Source organism: Cibotium barometz, chromosome 24 (genome assembly GCF_041138505.1).
Source record: "Cibotium barometz isolate CiBa-2024 chromosome 24, ASM4113850v1, whole genome shotgun sequence".
In the NCBI taxonomy this organism is placed as follows: domain Eukaryota; kingdom Viridiplantae; phylum Streptophyta; class Polypodiopsida; order Cyatheales; family Cibotiaceae; genus Cibotium; species Cibotium barometz.
Genome location: NC_141069.1, coordinates 35361315 through 35382187, shown reverse-complemented (window position 1 = coordinate 35382187; position 20873 = coordinate 35361315). Strand labels below are relative to the sequence as shown.

The window sequence follows — 20873 nt, the reverse complement described above, 5'->3', positions numbered from 1 at the left end:
GCCTTGCAAACCATTCGCACTTTTGCATCATGACCTGTATTTCCTTGCACATCAGGAACTGCATGTACATTAGCTTTGGTGTGCTTGTCCTCGTGCTTTGGTTTGCGATCTGGGCATTGTCGAAACATGTGGTCTTTGCTACCACAAGAAAAGCATTTTCCATCCTTGGCATATTGCTCTCTTTGCTCCGGGGTTAAGCCGAATTTGTTCTTCCTTGGGCCTTGATCTTTAGATGTGTTATTTTCAGCTTTACCACCCTTGTAGGGCTCCCGGAAGTTCTTTTTAGGTGGCTGTCCACCCTTTTGCTGATTTGGGACAGCCTTGTCCTTCCCCTTTGAACCTCCCTGATCCTGTTTAATCTTGAGTACCAATTGCTCCGTAGCAAGAGCAGAAGCTGTGAGCTGTTGCAACGTATGTTTCGGGTGCAATTCAATGCCCGAACGATATGCTGGTTGCAGTCCAGAATGAAACTTCCTCTTTCTTTCATCCTCAGTGATTTGCATAAAGGGAGTCACTTCCAGCAACACTTTCCAAAATTTGTTAACATACTATTGCACGCTTTCATTATCTCTTTGCTCCAGCCTGTCCCACTTTTGAGTGAGAGTTTGCTCTGCATTTGGTGGCAAGAACTGAGCATAGAATCTGTCTTTAAATTCCTTCCAAGTGGAGATGGGATCCTTGGTGATCTTTTCAGTGATCCACCAATCCCTTTCAAAAACATGCTAGCATAGCGCACCTTTGACTTTTCTGTGAAATCCTCATCGCTAAAAGCAATGTCGAACTGTGCCACAAATGCTAACACCTTAAAGGCATCATGTTCACCATGAAAGACATCAAATTTAACAGATTTGTCACCTGCTTTGAATTCCTTGAGCTTTCTGGCATGAGGCTCATGGTCTTCTCTTTTTCTTTTTCCCTTATCCAACGCGGTAGCCCTATCTGCATGGGCTCCATGGGCCGTCATAGAAGTTTCATGGGGCACGGTGGCATGTGCTCCACGAACTCGAAATTCGGATGCATGTGACTTACCGGCATATGGCATTGTCTCTCCATGAGACAACTCAGAAGGCAAAATTTTTCTAGAAGCAGACCTGTCACCATGAGATACATGTCTTGCATGCATGTGACTTTCATGCCCTCCATGAGCACTGGCATACATATATCTGTTAGGCTTTGTGCCTTGTGGAGAAGATACATGTCGAGAGGTGACTGTCACCTCTTCCTTTTGCATAAAAGATTTCAGCCTTTGGGATGCGGGATCTCCATGCTTCAAACGAGGTGGATTTCTGAATTTCAGCTCTGCGTCATCCCCCTCTTTGATATCACCTTTGCGGAGGACGTAGACAAGTGCCAACTCCCTTGGTTTCTTGCCCACTTCACGAGCCATTGATTCAAAAGTTACATCTACCATTGCATCAGCCTTCTTGGCTTCAATAGCACTTTGCAGATGGGGATCTTCATGCAAAAACTTTAACTCTTGCTCTTGAGCCTGCAAAAGTTTTCTCGTATGTTCCATTTCAGCCCTCATAGCATCAGGCTCTTGTTCAAGCATAACTGTTCTTCCTAGTTGACCCTTTGATTCACTATCAATAACCCTTTCAAGGGGCTTGTGTCTACCTCGCAGGGCATCAGACCCACGAGAGACACTAGATGGACCCCTCGAATTTGGCACTTCCAAAGGGTTGCCTTGGCTGTCCATTGTGTTTTAAGTTTGCTAAAAGCGGGATGTCCAGTACACAGGTTCGTTTCCCCACTAGGAAGAGGGAAACAACCATGCTCTGATACCAATGAAACCGATCCCGTCAAGTGGGAAAGACTCCGTTGGACACCCACACGCTTAATAGCACAACTTTAAAACCACAAATTTGAAATGGACAACTTAATACAACTTGAAATTGAAATGAAATGAAATGGAAAGATGGACACCAGCACTGGGGCCGGAACAGGCCGACCCCCCCCTCAATATATCATATATTTATTGGGAGTATTTAATGAATACAATGCTCCATGGGTTCCAAGAACCAGATAATGTCCATGTACATATGAAAACAGTACCAAACAAATAGGCGCTCAAAGTCGAAATTCGATGTAGATGCTCGAAGCAGAATGACCACTAGCGTGGTCCAGTCTCTACGGTCCTGTGCTTTCACTGGACTCCGCGGAGAGCGCCTCACTGGTGTTCCGAGACCACGCACAAACAGGCGCTCTCGTACTAACACCTGGCTCTCCCGATCTCAACACCTTTGGACCGAGGTTCTCCAATAGAGCTTGGACAACCCGGCACCGAACGGGTGTGGCCGTAGTGGGAGTCGGGAATCCCTTATCAGATTTAAACACAAAATACTTTACTTAAATCTGAAATTCACTTACTTGTGGATGGTTGATAGAAAACCAATACTCGTGGTGTTTGTGTAGAAGATGAAGCCACTCGAAGAAAGAAAACACCGCCTATGGAAAGGAAGTGCAACCTCTTGCTGGAAACAAAGATGAAGCAGCCGCCTTAGGAGAGGTATCGCCTGGCTGTAGGAATACAGCCACCAGATGAAGAGGGAAAAGGAGGCGCTTGCAGTAGACAAGTGCGGCCTGCTAGTGTTGGCACATGCCGCTTCTGGAGAGGTGTAATATTTGGCTGCAGCTTACGTAGTTACCTGCAGGAGAGAAGGCGGTGTAGATGCCTGTAGTAAACAGGCGTAGCAATCAGCAGTAAGTACAGCCTGTTCAGCAGGCGTCTGTTGGAGAGCAGAAACGCAGCTAGTATAACAGCCGCCTGGGATTACACGCACAAGAGTTGGTCGCCTGGTTGTACAGAAACGCAGCCAGCAGCCTGAAGTGCAGTTGCCAGCTGTATAGGTAAAACATGCGCAGCCTGTTTTGGCCGCCTGCAGAGGAAACAGGTGCAGCCGCCTGCTGCAAGTACAGTCGTCTGTACTGAAGGTAGGGCAGCCTGTGAGCAGCCACGTACAGAAGTGCAGAAACAGTTTGCCCGTGTACAAGCGCAGCCTGAGGGAGCAAAGAGATGAAGCGCCGGTCGTTTCTTTTTCCTTTTTCTACAAAGGATGGTGGGAGAGCACGCCGGTGGTATCCACGATGGAGATGATGACTCTTTTTAATAAGGTTGGAGAGGGAGTTTAACACTTTGATTTGGCTGCCCCCCCCCCCCCCCCCCCCCCCCCCCCCCCCCCCCACGCTTGCATGTGGGTGGCCAGTTCCAAGGGAATGTGGTAGGTAACCATGCCCACCCCCACACTCACTTAAGTGGGGCTCCCCACCTTGGCCCCTAAGTGGGTGCCCAAAGGGGGTGCCCACATTTAAGTGAATGTGAACACTTAACCTTATAAAACTAAAGGTTAGAAATAAAATAATAAAAACAACATGTGCGACATACTTACCACCTGTTCACATGCACCAAAACTCGTCAGAATACAGAGCAGACTTCACGACTCACTGGCAGGCGTCCCCGCTCAGTAAGTAACACGTCAAGCAAGCAAACACAAAAATACAAGTCATGCGAAAACAGTTTCAAACATGCAAAATATGTGTGCATGTGCAAATAGTAACATGGACATATCTGTTAGAAGTCATCTCTTGTCTAGTTTTATACACCAGGGCCTTTGTTGTGGGTGTGCCCGCCCTTATGAGGTGTTTTCCCATTTTTCCCCACTCTCCGTATTTTTCCCCTATTTTTTCCCATTTTTCTGAGGCTTGGGAGGGCTGCCAGAGGGTGCCAAGAGCAGTACAGTGCTGGCCGACTGGGTGTTTATCAGTCGTGGGCACTCTTGCTGCTGGCCGACTGGGTGTTTATCAGTCGTGGGCACTCTTGCTGCTGGCCGACTGGTTTTGATCAGTTTTGGGCACCAGATTGCTGGCCGACTGCATTTATGCAGTCGTGGACCTTTTTATCAGTCGTGGGCTTTTCCTTATGCTGGCCGACTGCCCTCTAGGGGGGTATATATAGGTCCTCAGCCCCCATACCTCATTGGTATCATTCCTCGGGATCTTCTTGTGTATATCAGAGCAGAGTTACACGCCTACATCTCTCTCTCTCGTGCTGCTTTTCTGCCTGCGTTTTTGCTCTTGTGTTCCCAGATTTGGTCATCATCTCCGCTGCGTATTCTGACATGGTATCAGAGCCCTAGGCTCTAGATAGGTCTTGGGATTTGTGTGAGCAAGAGGGGGCTGTTTTGTGGCTGATTGGTGGACTGTTCTGGACTGTTCGGGAAGAGAAGCAAGAGGAAGGCGGGCTGATTTGTTGGACAGCCACTTGCAGGTATCAGTTCTTCTTTGTTGCCACCCACCCACCCTTTTCAGAGTACATCCCCGCAATGGCAGATCTGTTTGAGATGGCCGAGAGACATGTGAAGATCCCGACACTCCCCACGTTCCCGGTGGACCGTCAGTTGGACGGGAGCAACTACGGCATATGGAAGGTGATGATGGAATCCATTTTGGAGTCCTACGACCTCGCCGATTTCGTCGTTGTTGGTGTTCCACGGCCGGAAGTAGAGGAAGGGGAGTTACCGTCAACCCGAAAGGACCAGGAGGCCAAGACGCAGATGTGGGATCGCGTCAACGCCAGGGTCCGTTCGTTTATTTTCCTCAACTGCACACCAGGTAATTAATCATGTAAAGCATATGACGCTGGCCAGAGGTATATGGTAGCATTTGGCCTCACTTTTCAACAGGGTATCGCCCATGAAGAGGATTTCCTTGGAAGTACAGATGCGGGTTATGAGCCCTGCAAAGTCGTCGACGATGCGGGAGCATATTAACAAGCTACAGGCTCTTCAGCAGGAAGTTCTTCAGGCTGGGAAGGAGATATCGTCGGAGGACATGGCCATCACGTTGCTGTCACATTTGCCCTCTTCGTACTCAGCATTTTACTCTTCTTTGATTACCAGTGGCAGGCTCAGCACCATCACGTGGAAGGAGCTTGTGCCTATGGTCCTGGACCAGGAGGAACGATTCACGAACCCTCCTCGGGGTGGAGGTTCGGAGGCCTTTACTGGCCAACGGTCGAAAGGCCGTAACACGGGCAAGGGGAAGGCTTCGTCGGAGAAGTCTTCTGAGAAGATGTCCGTTAGTGACCGCGAGAAACTGAAGGCAGAGAGGACCTGTAATGATTGTGGCAAGAAAGGCCACTACTGGAGGCAGTGTCCCAAGCGGAAGACCGAGAAGGGTGAAGACTCCTCAGCAATCATGAAGACTCCGGCTTTTGTGCACCTGGAGGTGATGGACACCGATGCTTCGTTTTCTTCAGGCAGGGAGGAGATTGGAGGACTCTCCGCAACGGATACTCGGGAGTGGATTCTCGATAGTGGTGCTTCCAGGCACATGACTCCTTCCCGTTCCGGTGTACAGGATCTCTGCAGGCTTTCTGGTCATATTCTTACTGGGGATACATCCACTATCCCAGTTCACAGTGAGGGTAGGATGGAGATTGTTCCCGATGGCAGAGGGGGGAAGCATTCCTCCGAGGTGTTGTATGTTCCGGCACTTGGTTTTCATCTGTTGTCAGTGCATCAGGTTTGCAAGACTGGCATACGGGTGGAGTTTGATGAGCATTTTGTTGCTCTCCGGGACAAAGCAACAGGCCAAGTGGTTTGGGAAGGTGGAGTGGAGAATGGAGTCTACAGGCTTTCAGCACTCTCTCTCCCAGGTCCTCAAGATTGTGATGAGTGGCAGTGTGGTAATAGCTACTCAGGTGTGGATACACTGCAGGTGCGGGCTTTCCGAGACCAGGTGGTGGATAGCTTGCCAGTAGACGGCAGCAGTTGGCAGGAACTTTCCAGTACTAAGGTTGGTAGTTCTTGTGTTCGTGAGTCAGAGGAAGCTGAACAGGTCACTTATGCTCTGATGTCTCGTACATAGAACTTCCAGTAGTTGAGGATGTGGGACCTTTCGGAAAGCCAGGCAGGTGGCAGGTGCTTACTTGCAGAAGGAGGTGGTTTCTCCAGGCTTTGTGGTTCCGGATTCAAAGGGGGTGGTTGACAGGTTTCGTCAGGTTTCCAGGACTTGCTTGTGCACCGTAACAGGTGTTGATCCTTATGAGCAGTGTGATGTCTCTGAGACTCAGAAGCTGTATGGTTCATTGATCTGGTTGATGGACACCAGATTGGACGGGAGCTTCCTGATGAGGCGGTTGAGCTCATGGTTGCAGATGTCTCTTTGGGAGGCAGGATTGCGTTTCCTGTGGTTTCTGCGACATGCGAAGGATCATGGACTCTTGTACACAGGAGGGGGATTGTTGGATGGAGTCCGACTCCGCGGTTGGAGTGACTCGGTTTGGGGAGGAGATCCGGACACGAGGAGATCTACTTATGGCCCAGGAGCAGTTTTACGGAGCAGGAGGAGGTTACATTGCAGGTTTGGGCTTCCACTGGAGGAACCCATGGACATCCCGAGGCACTTTGTTCGTGAACAGATAATTGCTGATGACATCTTGCTGGAGTTCTGTTCGACGGAGGACAGTACGGTGGACCTCTTCACGAAGTCGCTCTCAGGATTTGCTCAGGCGGCACCCCAGCTCCCAGTGGTTGGTTACACAGCCAGGAGCTGAGAGGGGGTGTTAGAAGTCATCTCCAGTCTAGTTTTATACACCAAGGCCTTTGTTGTGGGTGTGCCCGCCCTTATGAGGTGTTTTCCCATTTTTCCCCACTCTCCGTATTTTTCCCCTATTTTTTCCCATTTTTCTGAGGCTTGGGAGGGCTGCCAGAGGGTGCCAAGAGCAGTACAGTGCTGGCCGACTGGGTGTTTATCAGTCGTGGGCACTCTTGCTGCTGGCCGACTGGTTTTGATCAGTTTTGGACACCAGATTGCTGGCCAACTGCATTTATGCAGTCGTGGACCTTTTTATCAGTCGTGGGCTTTTCCTTATGCTGGCCGACTGCCCTCTAGGGGGGTATATATAGGTCCTCAGCCCCCATACCTCATTGGTATCATTCCTCGGGATCTTCTTGTGTATATCAGAGCAGAGTTACACGCCTACATCTCTCTCTCTCTTGTGCTGTTTTTCTGCCTGCGATTTTGCTCTCGTGTTCCCAGATTTGGTCATCATCTCCGCTGCGTATTCTGACAATATCTCCCGTTCATGGAACAAGTACAAAATATCTGTCGGCACAAAACTGACACGATGTAAAACATAAAAACCTGGTCTTCCTATGGAGTGACAGTCCCATAGGTAAGACACAGTTCCAGGCACGAGTCTCCCTATGGTGTGACAGTCCCATAGGCAAAACACGGCACGAATACTGGCTCTTCCATGGCGTGACAATCCCATGGGTCGAACACAGTCCAGGTCATACACGGGTGGCACTAGTCTGGCTCCCGTCCATACGACACCATCCTGCTAACACACGGGTGGCACCAGTCTGGCTCCCGTCCATGTCAGCAAAATACTGGCCTCTTCACATGAGACACCGGCCTGGCCTCAAGTGAACGAGACACAAAATCTGGAGATGGACCAAATGGTCGGCCAATTGGTGACAGGATCTAGCCCTGAGAATGTCAATGGCATCTATGATGCACATGACATCCATGGAGGTGCACAAATCCAGTGGAAGAATGCAACAACGTGGTAGATGGAGTGGTCTGCAACAGGTGAAGCCAAAGGAAGTGTTTCTTGAGGGTATGTACACAAAACCAGTACATCATTCAACTCTTAGATCAATTCCAAAGGCCTAGCAATAGGCATGGTCAATTCGGACAGGTGACTGTCAAATCCCCTCGAATCTCCTCGTGATCGTTCCTGGTACGAGACTCGAATCCTGCAAACAAACGAATAAACAACAAGGGGGTGCAGGCCTGGCTCACCTCCCAACCATGACAGCCGTAGGCAAGCCCACAGACTTGGCTGTCCCCACCGAGCCACGAGCTGAGCTAACTAGGTTGACGTACTGACCAATCTCCTCCTCGCGACGTTCCATACCGCCACGAAGCTACCCTCGTGGGCCTCGAGATTGCTGTCGGCCTCGGCTGCGTAAAGCAGGTGCACGTCTACACTAGATCCAGGCTCCAAGACCATAGAGCTCTCACAAACTCGCGAGACTCTCTATATCCCAATAACTAACCTTGGCCACCCTTTAAAAGGTTCTTGGCCGGTCATCGGGCGTCCACACTTGCCCGCCCGTCCATACTTGGGTACCCGCTCGTTAGTATATCCCTAACTCAGCTTGTCAATCAACCTGCCTAGCTCCAAGCTTCCCCGAACCTCGAAGCTAGTCTTGCGTGCGTGTAGCACACGGTAGATACACACTGTGCACATTTATACTCCCCTTCCTCTAAGAGCTCACTCCTGAGCTCACTAAAAAGCCAGGGTAATCTCTCTGAAGAGTAGTCAATGTCTCCCATGTAGCGTCCTCCTCAACACGATCCTTCCACTTGATCTTGTATTCCGTGATAAGCGTATTAGGCAATCTTCTTTCACGAAATCCAAGAATCTTTTCAGGTTCGTGCGGAACAAATGTCATGTCCTCGACATCTATAATTTCTTGAGGAGTAACTAACTGATCTGTTCCACCCAGTACTTCCTTAAGTCTACTGACATGAAATACAGGATGAACTCTCACATGAGAAGGCAAATCCAATTCATATGCAACTGAACCAATCCTTCATGTAATACGAAATGGTCTACAGTATCTAGGGGATAATTTCGGAGATCGACTCGTCCGTAAAGTCTCGGAATCTTTCGGAACTCGCAAATACACCATCGTTCCTTCAGAGAACTCTCTGGGTGAACGATGTCTATTAGAATAAAATCTGTCTCAGTCTTGTGCACTTCTAATAGATTCCTTCGCAACTTGTAACATTTCCTGCATATCTTGCAAAAAATTACGTATTGCATCATGCTGAAGTCCTGAGAATCCAACTGTAACAGGTGATCTAGGTTGAAAACCATACATAAGCATGAAAGGACTAAAACCTGTACTCGTATGCTTAGTACTGTTATATGCAAATTCTAACATAGGAAGATAATCCTCCCATGAACTCTGTCTTTTGGATACATATGCTCGAAGCATATCCTCCAAAATCTGATTCACTCTTTCAATCTGGCCATCAGATTGTGGATGATTAGAGGAACTCAAATTCAAAGTTGTTTCCAACTTCTCGAAAACAAGTTTCCAAAAATCACTCGTAAACTTACGAGTCCCTATCACTGACTATGTCCTGCGGTAACCCGTACAATCTAAACAATTGCTCGATAAACTGCCGTGCTAATTGCGTAGCTGTAATAGTCTTCCGAGTCGGAAAAAATCTAGCCATTTTTGTCAAGCGATCTACCACAACCCAAATAGAATCGTGGCCTTGATGTGTTCTTGGCAATCCGGTAATAAAATCCATGGTAATACTTTCCCATTTATTACCTGGGATTTGCAAAGGATGCAACAACCCAGCCTGTCTAAAGCGTTCAGCTTTATTTGCCTGACAAATTTGACCCTTGAGAACATAATCTTCTCCATACACTTTCATCTTTGGCCGATAAAAAGTGTGTTTCACTAACGATAGTGTCCTGTGTACTCCAGGGTGTCCAGCAGAAGGAGCGTCATGACACTCCTTAAGAATCTTGGACCTAATATCCGGGATCTGTGGTACACAAATTTTGTCATTACAGAATAGTAAACCATTCCGAATCATCCACTGACCTCCTGCAGCCTGAATGGTAGACTGCTCAGTCATTGAGTCTTGGTCAATCAATGAGCTCCCGTTCTGGATCTTCTGCCAAAATGGACCAAAATAACTATCAGTCCTGCAAAGCTCTCTCAATGACTGAAATAAGTCAGTAGAAATCTCGGTGAACGACAAAGTATTCACCTCTCTAATTCGACTAAGTGCATCTGCAACACTATTCATGGACCTTTCCGATAACGGATCTCAAAATCAAAATCTTACATTAACTCCGCCCAACGAGCTTTCCTTTCTCTCAAATCATCCGCATCACACACATACTTGATTGACTGATGATCAGTCAATACCACAAACTTGGAGCCATATAAATAATGTCTCCAAACCTTGAGAACATGAATCACACCATAAAGCTCTATCTCAAGGGTTGACCAACGAGATTGAGTGTCGTCTAGCTTTTTTACTTTCAAAAGCAACCTGTCTACCATCTTGAAATAAAGCAGCCCCGATAGCATAGTCACTAGCATCAGTTTCAAGAACATAAGGCCGACTAGGATCAGGTAATGCTAAGACAGGTGCTTCCTTGACTTTATCTTTCAAAAGTCTGAAGGCCATATCCAAATCGTTATTCCAAGTGATAGGCTGATTTGACTTACGTCCACGACCTTTCAATAAGTCGGTCATCGGTAGTGTGAGCTGAGAGTACTTCCGCACAAATTTCCGAAGAAAAACAACAAAACCGAGAAAAGAACGAAGTTGTTTCACTGTTCGCGGTATAGGCCAGTCCAGAACCTTCTGAACTCGGTCATAGTCAATGCTCAATCCATCTCTAGTGATCTTGTGTCCCAAGTAAATGATTTCTGTCATAAAGAACTCACATTTACTTAATTTAGCATATAGTCGATTCTGTCTTAAAATAGATAAGACAATCGTAAGGTGTCTAACATGATCCTCAAGAGTACGACTATATATCAAAATATCATCCAAGAACACCACCACAAATTTCCCCAAATGTTCACGAAAAAGATCGTTCATCATTTGCTGGAAAGTGGCTGGAGCATTGATTAACCCAAAAGGAAATACGAGAAACTCGTAATGGCCATACCTAGTCCGAAAGGCGGTTCTTTCGACATGCCTTATATGAATACGTATGTGGTGATAGCCAGTGCGTAAATCTATCTTCGTGAAATATTTCGCTCCTGCTAATCGGTCAATCAGGTCATCTGATCTAGGGAGAGGATAACGGTTCTTAATGGTCAGCTTGTTCAATCTCTTGTAATCTATACACATTCTCTAGGTATTGTCCTTCTTTCTCCTAAGCAACACAGGTGCACCCCAAGGTGATTTACTTGGACGGATCTGGCCCATCCTCAAATAATCTTCGAGTTGTTTAGCCAACTCATCGTCCTCAGCTTGGCTCATCCTGTAAGGTGGAATACTGACAGGATGAGCACTAGGGATCAAGTCAATACGATGATCTACTCCCCGTTCAGGTGGTAAACCCGATGGCAGTTCCTTAGGAAATACGTCTTGAAACGAATCAAGTATCTTCTGTAAATCTTTGCTTTCAAACACACTTAATTCATTGACATCCATGGAAAGTATGAGAAATGAAGAAAGTGGAATCAATACACAATGGAAAGCGGTATACAAAGAAGAATCCATTATATTTCCAAAATCAATTGTATTTACAAGAGGTCCCTGAGAGGGATGAATACAATCACCTAAAATACTATACTGGGTGTCCCTATGCTGAAAAGAAAAAATATGACTAGACCAATCTATCTGGACTTGAAGAGTCTTAAACCACTCAGTCCCTAATAACAAGTCTACATTTTCTAGGTGCATTACATAGCATTCCAGAGTATCTTTGTAGTCCTGAATCTGGATTGGAAGCATCTCCACCTTTCGATCCCATACTTGCCTTCCCGCAGGTAGGCGTACCTCATAGGTATGATCGCTAAGTGTCGTATCAAGACTCAATTTCTGCACAAGTTTGTAGTTAACAAAGTTGTGTGAGCTGCCAGGGTCTAGAAGAATGTGAATCTTATGGCCATTCACTTCTCCATAAACTCGGAGAAGATCATGCAAGCCAAATACTTTAGAATTGCACAGACAATCAGAACAAGTACTAGGGCGAGAAAGTACAGTAATTGACGTACCTGTCAAAGACAACTGGTTAGCTGCCTTTGGCTTGGGTCCTGCGTTAGTCTTTGCACCCTTTTGCTTCGAGCACTCGTTACGCATGTGTCCTTTTTCTTCTTGCAGATAAAACAACGTCCTTCCTTCTTGAGCTTTAAAGCCCTAAGGAGTCGTTTCTTCTTCGCTCGTGTCGAACTTGAATTCTTCGAAGGTTGGTCCGAAGACTTTCCTTCAGTCGTGTTAGCCATAGGTACGGAGAACTTTCTTTTATGCTTGTTCCCCTGCTCGGTAACGAGTTTCGACTTGGAAGAGACCATTGTATCATCATAGATACGAGCTGAATGAATGGCCTCGTCCAATGTTTTGCATTTGTTATTTGTAACCTGTAAACGGTATGAGTCTGGTAAACCAGCTACGAAGAACCCCAAAAGAGTAGTAGGATCCATCTTTGTAGCTTTCATCTGCAAGTTCCTAAACTTCTGGAGGTAGACCTCGTAAGTGAGGTGCTGCGAGGTCATGGTCAAAGCTGAAAACCGGGCAACAACATCATAATCATCCTCTTTCTTGAGGAATTCCTTCTTGAAGACGTCTTCGAATTGTGCCCAAGTCGTTGGCTTAGGGTTGAGTTCCTTCCACCAAAGCAAAGCTTTGCCTGAGAGGAAACCTGCTGCTAACTGGATCTTTTTTCCATCATCATATGGATGAAACTGAAAGTGAACTTGCCACTTATGTAGCCAAGTGTCCACAATCTCCTTGGTGCGCTGCTTTTGCTCGCCCCCGAACGGTTCCGGAGTAATGTTGGGACCCAAAGTAGAAGCCTAGATATCCATACCCGATAGAGTAGAGAGGGTAGTGGTCAATAGAGCGATGGAGTTCTACAAAGCTTGCATCTGGGCTGCGATTTGTGCCTTACGTTCCGACGAAGAAGCTTCGAGAGCTACTTTGAACTCTTGGAAATCTGATTTTGACACATAATCGTCAAAAAGATCGGCATCAGTATCTTCCGTAGCCGGCAAGCCTTCGCGTTCAACAAGGAGCTCCAACTCTGATTCTTGTGTCGACATCGTGAAGAGGGTAAGGGGAGAGAAAAGTCGATCTTTGCACAATAAAAGTGTGAGGGAACTTGAGAGCTTGAGAGCTTGAAAACTTGAGAGAGTGTGGCAAGAAGCCCACTTAAGGGGTTTATATAGCTAGCCCCAAAAGCTTCTTGTGCTTTTGCTTTTGTGTTATATATATATATGTGTGTGTGTGTGTGTGTGTGTGTGTGTGTGTGTGTGTGTGTGTGGATATATATATGCTGTTTTCTTTAAAAAAAATAAAACACCTTTAACCTTGGAGGGAGAGATTTTTAAACTTTAAAAAAAAATTAAACTAAAAAAAAACGAAAGCAACCCAAAACGGCAAGTGCTTTCCTTTTTTTTCTCTCTCTCTCTTCCCTCCTGGATTAGCAGCCGGCTGTTGCGTTGCTGACATCGTCACCCGACTGCTTTCGCCAGCCTTTCTGTCGGCGCCACCTTGGCTCATGCGAACAAGGCGCCCTGCGCTGGCCTACGCGTAGACTCGGGCGCTTGCACAGGCCTGGCCCAAGCGCCCGCCAGGCTAGTCGCCTGGCTGCGTAAGCCAAAGCGCTGGCCGCCTGGCTACGCAGGCCTGGACGCCTGCCTACACAGCATTGGGCGCCCGCCAGCAGGGCCGCCTTCGTACACTTGGCCGGCTGCCAGCCTTGCCCAGTTTGACCAGCATGCCACAACCGGCTCTCTCTCTCTCTCTCTCTCTCTCTCTCTCTCTCTCACCAAAAGCAACGTGCTTTTTTTTCTGTTTTCACTCTCTGTTTCATGCGACTGCACAAACGAATCTTTACCTCTTCTTTGCAAAGCAAACGACCCTACCATCTACCTTCCCCATCAACATGGGTTTCTTTGATGAAAAAAAACACATACTATTCTGAAAACAGTAGTATGCACAGAAAAAACAGCAAGCTTTTTTAACACATACCTTTCTTCGACCTCATTGTAACGCGCGGAAGCTCTGGGTAGTCTTCTTTCAGCCCTAAACACTCTTGAAAACCTTCTGATGCAAAAACGCAAGTAGAGAGAGAGTAGAGAGAGAGAGAGAGAGTGAGAAGTGCTGGAAATTCAATATATACTATGGTACAAAAAGGTACATATCTTGCAGCCCTTGGCTGCCTTCTTGAAAAGGTGGTAAAACACCAAAACCTGTCCCCTATGGGACCTCTAGTGATCCCAACCCCTAGTGGGTTTGAATGCCTAACACAAAGAGCAAGTGTGCCTTTATATAGGCCTTGGGATCCATGGAAAACTGGCAGACTGATGGTCGGCCAACAGCCCTGCCAAAAAGTACCAAAACGCATGCTCTTTTATTAGATGCTCTTGACTTTATGATGCGCTTCAGCCCCTGGCCCTTTTGGAATCAGCCGACAGCCCCTTATCTGGATCATGCGCTTCAGCCGTCTGCTTCCCTCCATGATCCCACTTTGTCCTGCTCCATGTCCACCTCAGATGCTACGCCTGAAGCTCCTACATTCTGGTTCTACCTATCTTCTACTGGTTCATGGTCTTTATCTGTTTGCCTCTTCTGGATCTAGCCCTGAGAATGTCCATGGCATATGTGATGCACATGACATCCCCCTCTGCTAAACTTGATGACGGGAATCCAACCTGCTCTTGGATGACTGTCATCATCCCAATCTTGTCCCGAAGTCCCTCTCTCATCATCCATCCCTGGCAAACCCTTTTCTCTGAAATCCCAGCGCGTTCCTCCACACCACTCTGTCTCTGATGAAGATCTATGCATCTGGTTTTCCTCTAGTCCACAATCCATTCCTGCCCTGACTCTGAACACCGTCTTGGTCTTCATTCCTGGAACTGAGTCTGGCACTCTCACATCACCCTTGGAGGATCAACCTCCCTTGGGACCGTTACCTGAGAACCTATCTGGCTCACGGAACTGCCATCCCCATCTGGCACTGTGGAACACCACCAACAAACCTCCTGGGAGTTCTTCCCGATCTGTGTTCTCGCCTTGGGATTCGAATCCGTGTACTTTCCTGTACCTTGGACCTGTACACCATCATATGGGACTGAATCAGTGTTTAGCTTTGCTGAGCCTGATGCTCTGATACCAATGTAACGCGCGGAAGCTCTGGGTAGTCTTCTTTCAGCCCTAAACACTCTTGAAAACCTTCTGATGCAAAAACGCAGATAGAGAGAGAGTAGAGAGAGAGAGTGAGAAGTGCTGGAAATTCAGTATATACTATGATACAAAAAGGTACATATCTTGCAGCCCTTGGCTGCCTTCTTGAAAAGGTGGTAAAACACCAAAACCTGTCCCCTATGGGACCTCTAGTGATCCCAACCCCTAGTGGGTTTGAATGCCTAACACAAAGAGCAAGTGTGCCTTTATATAGGCCTTGGGATCCATGGAAAACTGGCCGACTGATGGTCGGCCAGCAGCCCTGCCAAAAAGTACCAAAACGCATGCTCTTTTATTAGATGCTCTTGACTTTATGATGCGCTTCAGCCCCTGGCCCTTCTGGAATCAGCCGACAACCCCTTATCTGGATCATGCGCTTCAGCCGTCTGCTTCCCTCCATGATCCCACTTTGTCCTGCTCCATGTCCACCTCAGATGCTACGCCTGAAGCTCCTACATTCTGGTTCTACCTATCTTCTACTGGTTCATGGTCTTTATCTGTTTGCCTCTTCTGGATCTAGCCCTGAGAATGTCCATGGCATCTGTGATGCACATGACACTCATCTTCTCTACCTACCAACTTGCTCGTTCACGAGGCATGCTCTGATACCATTGTCAAATCCCCTCGGATCTCCTCGTGATCATTCCTGGTACGAGATTCGAATCCTGCAAACAAACAAATAAACAAGGGGATGCAGGCCTGACTCACCTCCCAACCATGACAGCCGTGGGCAAGCCCACAGACTTGGTTGTCCCCACCAAGCCACAGGCTGAGCTAACTAGGTTGACGTACTGACCAATGTCCTCCTCGCGACGTCCCATACCGCCACGAAGCTACCCTCGCGGGCCTCGAGATTGCTGCCGGCCTCGGCTGCGTAAAGCAGGTGCATGTCTAGATCCAGGCTCCAAGACCATAGAGCTCTCACAAACTCGCGAGACTCTCTATATCCCAATAACTAACCTTGGCCACCCTTTTATAGGTTCTTGGCCGGTCATCGGGCGTCCACACTTGGGCGCCCGCCGCCCATACTTGGGTGCTCGCCTGTTAGTATATCCCTAGCAGAGTGTCCATCCCGTCATCAAGTTTAGCAAAAGAAAATGTCACGTGCACGCCCGTGCCATGGCTAATCCTCTGCATGAACATTATTAATCCTTGATTAATCATCAATTAAAATCAGCATTTAGGTCATCTTCATCAATATCAACAGTGGGATCATCACCATCACCATCACCATCATCAACAACATCATTAGCATCATCACTCAATGAAGAGCATGAGTACCCAATCGGCAGTCTCTAGAGAGCAATCGACAGCCATCTGGTACCCAGGCAGCAGGCGGGCCAGCATCAGGTTGAAGACCAACAAGTGTGGGCAGCATTAGGTTGAAGCACAGCATTTATCAAGACAATTCAGCAATATGCATGTCCAAAGCTGGCCGACCAACATCTCTAGCATAATATATAAGCAAAGTCATCCTATTCAATCAATCATCAAGTCATTTCAGCATTACAAGAAAGAGAAGTCATCATTCATCATGTACAAGGGACCAGAGGTCACCCCTTTGGGGCTGACCAAGAGCTCAAGCATGTACAAGCATTTAAGCCATGTCATAGTAGCAACGAAACCCGTTTCAAATCATATGAATCCGACCGAAACTTTTATGAAACGTTTCAGAATATGAAACTCACTTTTTATTCACCAAAAATTTTTAAGGCCCAAAAACCTTACATGCCAGTCGACCATCTTGAGAAGGACGCTTCAGCCTTGGCCATGGCCTAAATACATATTTTCATGTATATTCTAAACTTATGTTTTTTGCATTTTTTGTATGAAACTTTTTTTTGACATTCCTTTTTTGCTTGGTAGTGACTAGTTGACCATCTCAACAAGAACGTTGAGCCTTGGTCATGGCCTAAATACATATTTTTGTGTATATTCTATATTGAAAAATATATATATTTTTGCATTTTTTGTATGAAACTTTTTTTGGACATTTCAAAAAAATAATGAAACTTCTGAAACCTTTTTAAATCCGTTTCAAATCAGGTATTTCAAAAACTTCTGGTAACTATGAGCCATGTACATTCATCAGTTACTTTTTTGTACTATATAAAATACAAAGAAAACCCTGACACAAATCTCTCTCTCTTCTGTCTCCTTTGTCTTAATCATGTATAAATCAACATCTTGTTCTTAATCAAGCTTAGGGCTATGGATCAATACAGCAAAGGCTTCCGTGCATGCAACAAATATTCCTTGAAGTTAGTCCTAGAGGCCATTGGGACCCACAAGTTACAATTCTATCTTGTAGTGTGCTTGCTCTGTCTTTGACATTTCAGTTTGTTGCTTGACATCATAGCGACTCAATCGAGATCCTAGGATTCAGGTTCTTTACACCATTCCAAGGAGGTGCCAATGGATGGAGGATGACAGACTGGACAATAGACAAGGCAAGTAAGAGGACAGGTAAGAGGCAGGTGACATAGCATTGGAGTAGGCAATTGCAGGTTGGAGAAGCACCATGTCCATTAGGTTGCTAACTCTGAGCTGGCTAACCATAGAAACACACCCAAATAGGCCTCCCCTCTCCTTAGGAATGATTTCAAAAGTGAGTGAGCATTGCCCCTCGTGCTCTTTGGATGCGACAAGGATGGCCTTTTTATGGAGTTCTATGGCATTTTTTTGGGACCTTATGGCACATAATCCATTGATAGTAAAAAGACAACTGCGACCAATGGTATTCTTTAGCATCTTTTTTTTCCGACTGGCCTTAGGCTCAAGATCCTCCCGTAGTTACTAATTTTCCACCGCCCGTAGGCGATGCCACCGAGGAAGCACCAAGAGGGTTTTGAACCAAAGACCTCTTGGTCCTAGGCAAACACCTTCACCACTTGAGCTATCACCTCATTGGCTATTCTTTAGCATCTTATGGCACATAACGCATTAATTGCAAAAAGAAGACTGAGAATTGTAACTAAACGGCATTGCTAGCCCTTGAAAATTCAGGTTCTGAACAGAGAAGATATGTCACACTGATCATAAGAACCAAAAAAAAAACACTTTTAAAAGGGCCTCTTGGAACTTACTAGAACCATTGGCAACATCTTGCTGCAGATCAGAACCCCCACTCCACTTTTGAGTAGCTCCTACATGTTGCCATTCACCATTGGAGTTAGATAGAAACTGTTCCAAGGGCTTGCCTTGTTTAATACCAATGTTTCCTTGGCTGTTGTTCAATCCATCCAGATAAGCTGTCTTTGTTGCTAGCTTTGAGTTGATCTTCATGTTCATGATGCCATTCCCAACTACACCCACTTCATAAAACCCATTCTTGGGCCGATTCACCATAAGACCTGATTCCTTCTTCAAAGTCCTACCACATTCGTTTCCTTCAAACGCAACAAAATCCTGGTCATTTGATCCTCTCTGTGCATCGAGTATCTTCCTTCCAATTTCTCTACCTTCTGAGAGTTTAGTTCCTTCCTGTCTCATTCCACATTTATTAGCACACTGCCCCCTGCCACAGCCTGCTTTCAAGTCCTTTCTTTTCACCACCAATCCTTTGATAAGAGGCCTTAGGGTCCAAACTCGTACTCCACCTAACTGTCCCACCAGCAGATGCTGCAGAGATAGATGCAGGGCATAGACAGGACCATTGCAATCCACCACTGCACATTTGATGAGATGCAAGCAGCCACGTCTTTCCTTTCCTTGTTGTTTTATATCCCTTTTTGGAATACTCTTAACAGTGTCTTGAAGCATGGGATTCTTTGCATATTCGTCCGCTAGCTCAGATCTAGGGTTTCCGGCGTTGTCATGCTCTGCATCTGAGAGCTTTGCAGAGACTACCCACACTTTGCCAACGGCAGGGGAGTGTACAACCACCACGTTGATTGAAGCGGCGATACCAACAGAGATCGCATGGGGAATGTCCTCAAATCGGGCCATTGCAGAAGGTAGGTGACTGAACGGGGAAAAGCTTCTGCAACCTTCCAAGCAGATTGGGGTCTGCAGAAAGCTTAGCCCACTGCATCTCCACGCCAACAAATCTGTGCAGAAACCCCCTTTAGCAGGCTTCAGCGTAAGAAGCAGTAGGGCTCCATCGCTTGATCCAGCCATGGCATCACCCACTGATCCAGCCCTAGCCGTAGAATTGCCGACCGATCCAGCCCTAGACGTGACATCGCCGATCTTTTCCTCGCCGGGCATGGGAAATGTTCCATTAACATTTGCGAGCTTTTTGAGGTCAGATCTGCTGGCCGCTTCTGCAGATTTCTCAGAAGAAGAGGAGGAAAGGTTGCTGCTGCGCTCGCGGAGGCGAAGAAAGCAGATGTCAGTGCAGGAAGGGGGGATCGACGATGGCGGAGAGTAGTTTCCTGAGAGGGAGGGGAAGAGGAGGCAGGAGGAGTCGGCCAGCAAGAGGGCAGCGCGCTGCGATGGTAAATCGAGCTCGACCTTGACCACCTGCGAAGGGTGGGCCTCTCCAATGCTCAGCTTGCACGCCTGCATAACATACCGTCTTCTTCATCAACCAAGCTTCACGTCGCTGTGTGCTTCCTGTGTGTTCCTGCTAGAATTTGCTCGAACCATAGACTCATGAAGAAGAAGATATGAACAAAAACTTGTTGGACTCGTTTTTATATACAAATACTATATTTATATACAAAAATTATTACACTCGAATATAATATATCGCGCGCGCGCGCGTGTGTAAAGTACAACCTTTGTAACCGCGATTTAGAATTACAAATTAGATAAATGCCATGATTATTATAACTAAAATATATAATTTCTTACCCTTGAAACTAACGTTAGTGCCAAATTCCAACCTAATTTCAGCCCCCAAAAAAAAATAGATTTATGCAAACGAGTTTTTTTTGCACTACTGGAGTTGTGCTCACATATCCCGATTTGTAGTGTAATTTTCTCGACTGAAATTCAGAAATCCCAGCTCGAATCTTACGTTGCCTTTAATTTTAAGGGATGAAATTTGTACATTTTAGTTATAAGCCCGGCATTTGTATGATTTTCAAGTATTAATCTCAATTAAGCCTAAGCATTGCCTTTAATTTTAACGGTTTAAAAAAACATTTTTTCGAGCAGTGTTCCATAGCAAACCAAAAAGAAAAACATGTCATTGCAACTTTTCTAGGAGGAGGTCAAAGAGTGTCCAAGCATCCTTGTTCACAAAGCTTTAAAAATATAGGCCACCTAGCAAGGAAATGGGGATCATCTAGTGAGCATCTAGATTCGATTCCTGCATGATTCAATTCCCTACATGTTAGATGACTTCTTGTCTAAAAAGGATCTTATGAGTCCATATGCTCGACACATCTCATTCCTCATTTTTCCTTTTTGTGAATGGTCTCCTCTTTCCCACCTCACTTTTAAGCCAATAAAAGGCACTATTTCATTAAGAGGAGTTGGCATCCACTCCTATCCGACCCTAGCATTTCTTATAGGCATTGGCTCAACAAGTCTTTGTGTTATTGTCAGAACATTTATAACCCTTGGAGAAGGAATTCTAATTTCTCAACACAAAAATTAGAGCATAACACATACTTGCACAAATTAAAAGCATAAATCTTAATAAGCAACAAAATTAAATGAACAAAGTGAGATGGAGAATAGAGTAAAGGTCAGCGTCGATAGAAGAGTGGGTTGAATCTCTCCTGGGATGAGTGTGATCCTTGTACTACTCACCCATATTTATATGTATTAGAAAAAGCTTGCTTTTCAAAAAGATAAGTTCAAAAAATAAAGCAAAAGTGCTTTTGAGTTTATGAGAGTAAAAGCTCTAGTAAAAATATAGCAAGCAATAATATAAAGCCTTGGGCCTACTAAATGTATAAAATACGATTTGGTATGTACAAAGGTACAAGGCCTTAGCCTTACAAAAA

General features: G+C 46.2%; 1 protein-coding gene across 3 annotated transcripts in view; it reads right to left on the bottom strand.

The window, feature by feature from the left end:
• LOC147625226 (uncharacterized) overlaps nt 1-19606 on the bottom strand; it is a 36342-nt gene extending 16736 nt beyond the window's left edge. For all 3 annotated transcript variants that reach the window (XR_015268939.1, XR_015268938.1, XM_086818493.1), the window contains exon 1: nt 18060-19606. Coding sequence is in view for 1 of the 3 variants with exons in the window: in XM_086818493.1 (XP_086674619.1) it covers nt 18060-19482 (1423 nt within the window). In the remaining 2 variants the exon portion in view is untranslated. The remainder of the gene's footprint in view (nt 1-18059) is intronic.
• Between the last annotated feature and the right edge of the window lie 1267 nt (nt 19607-20873).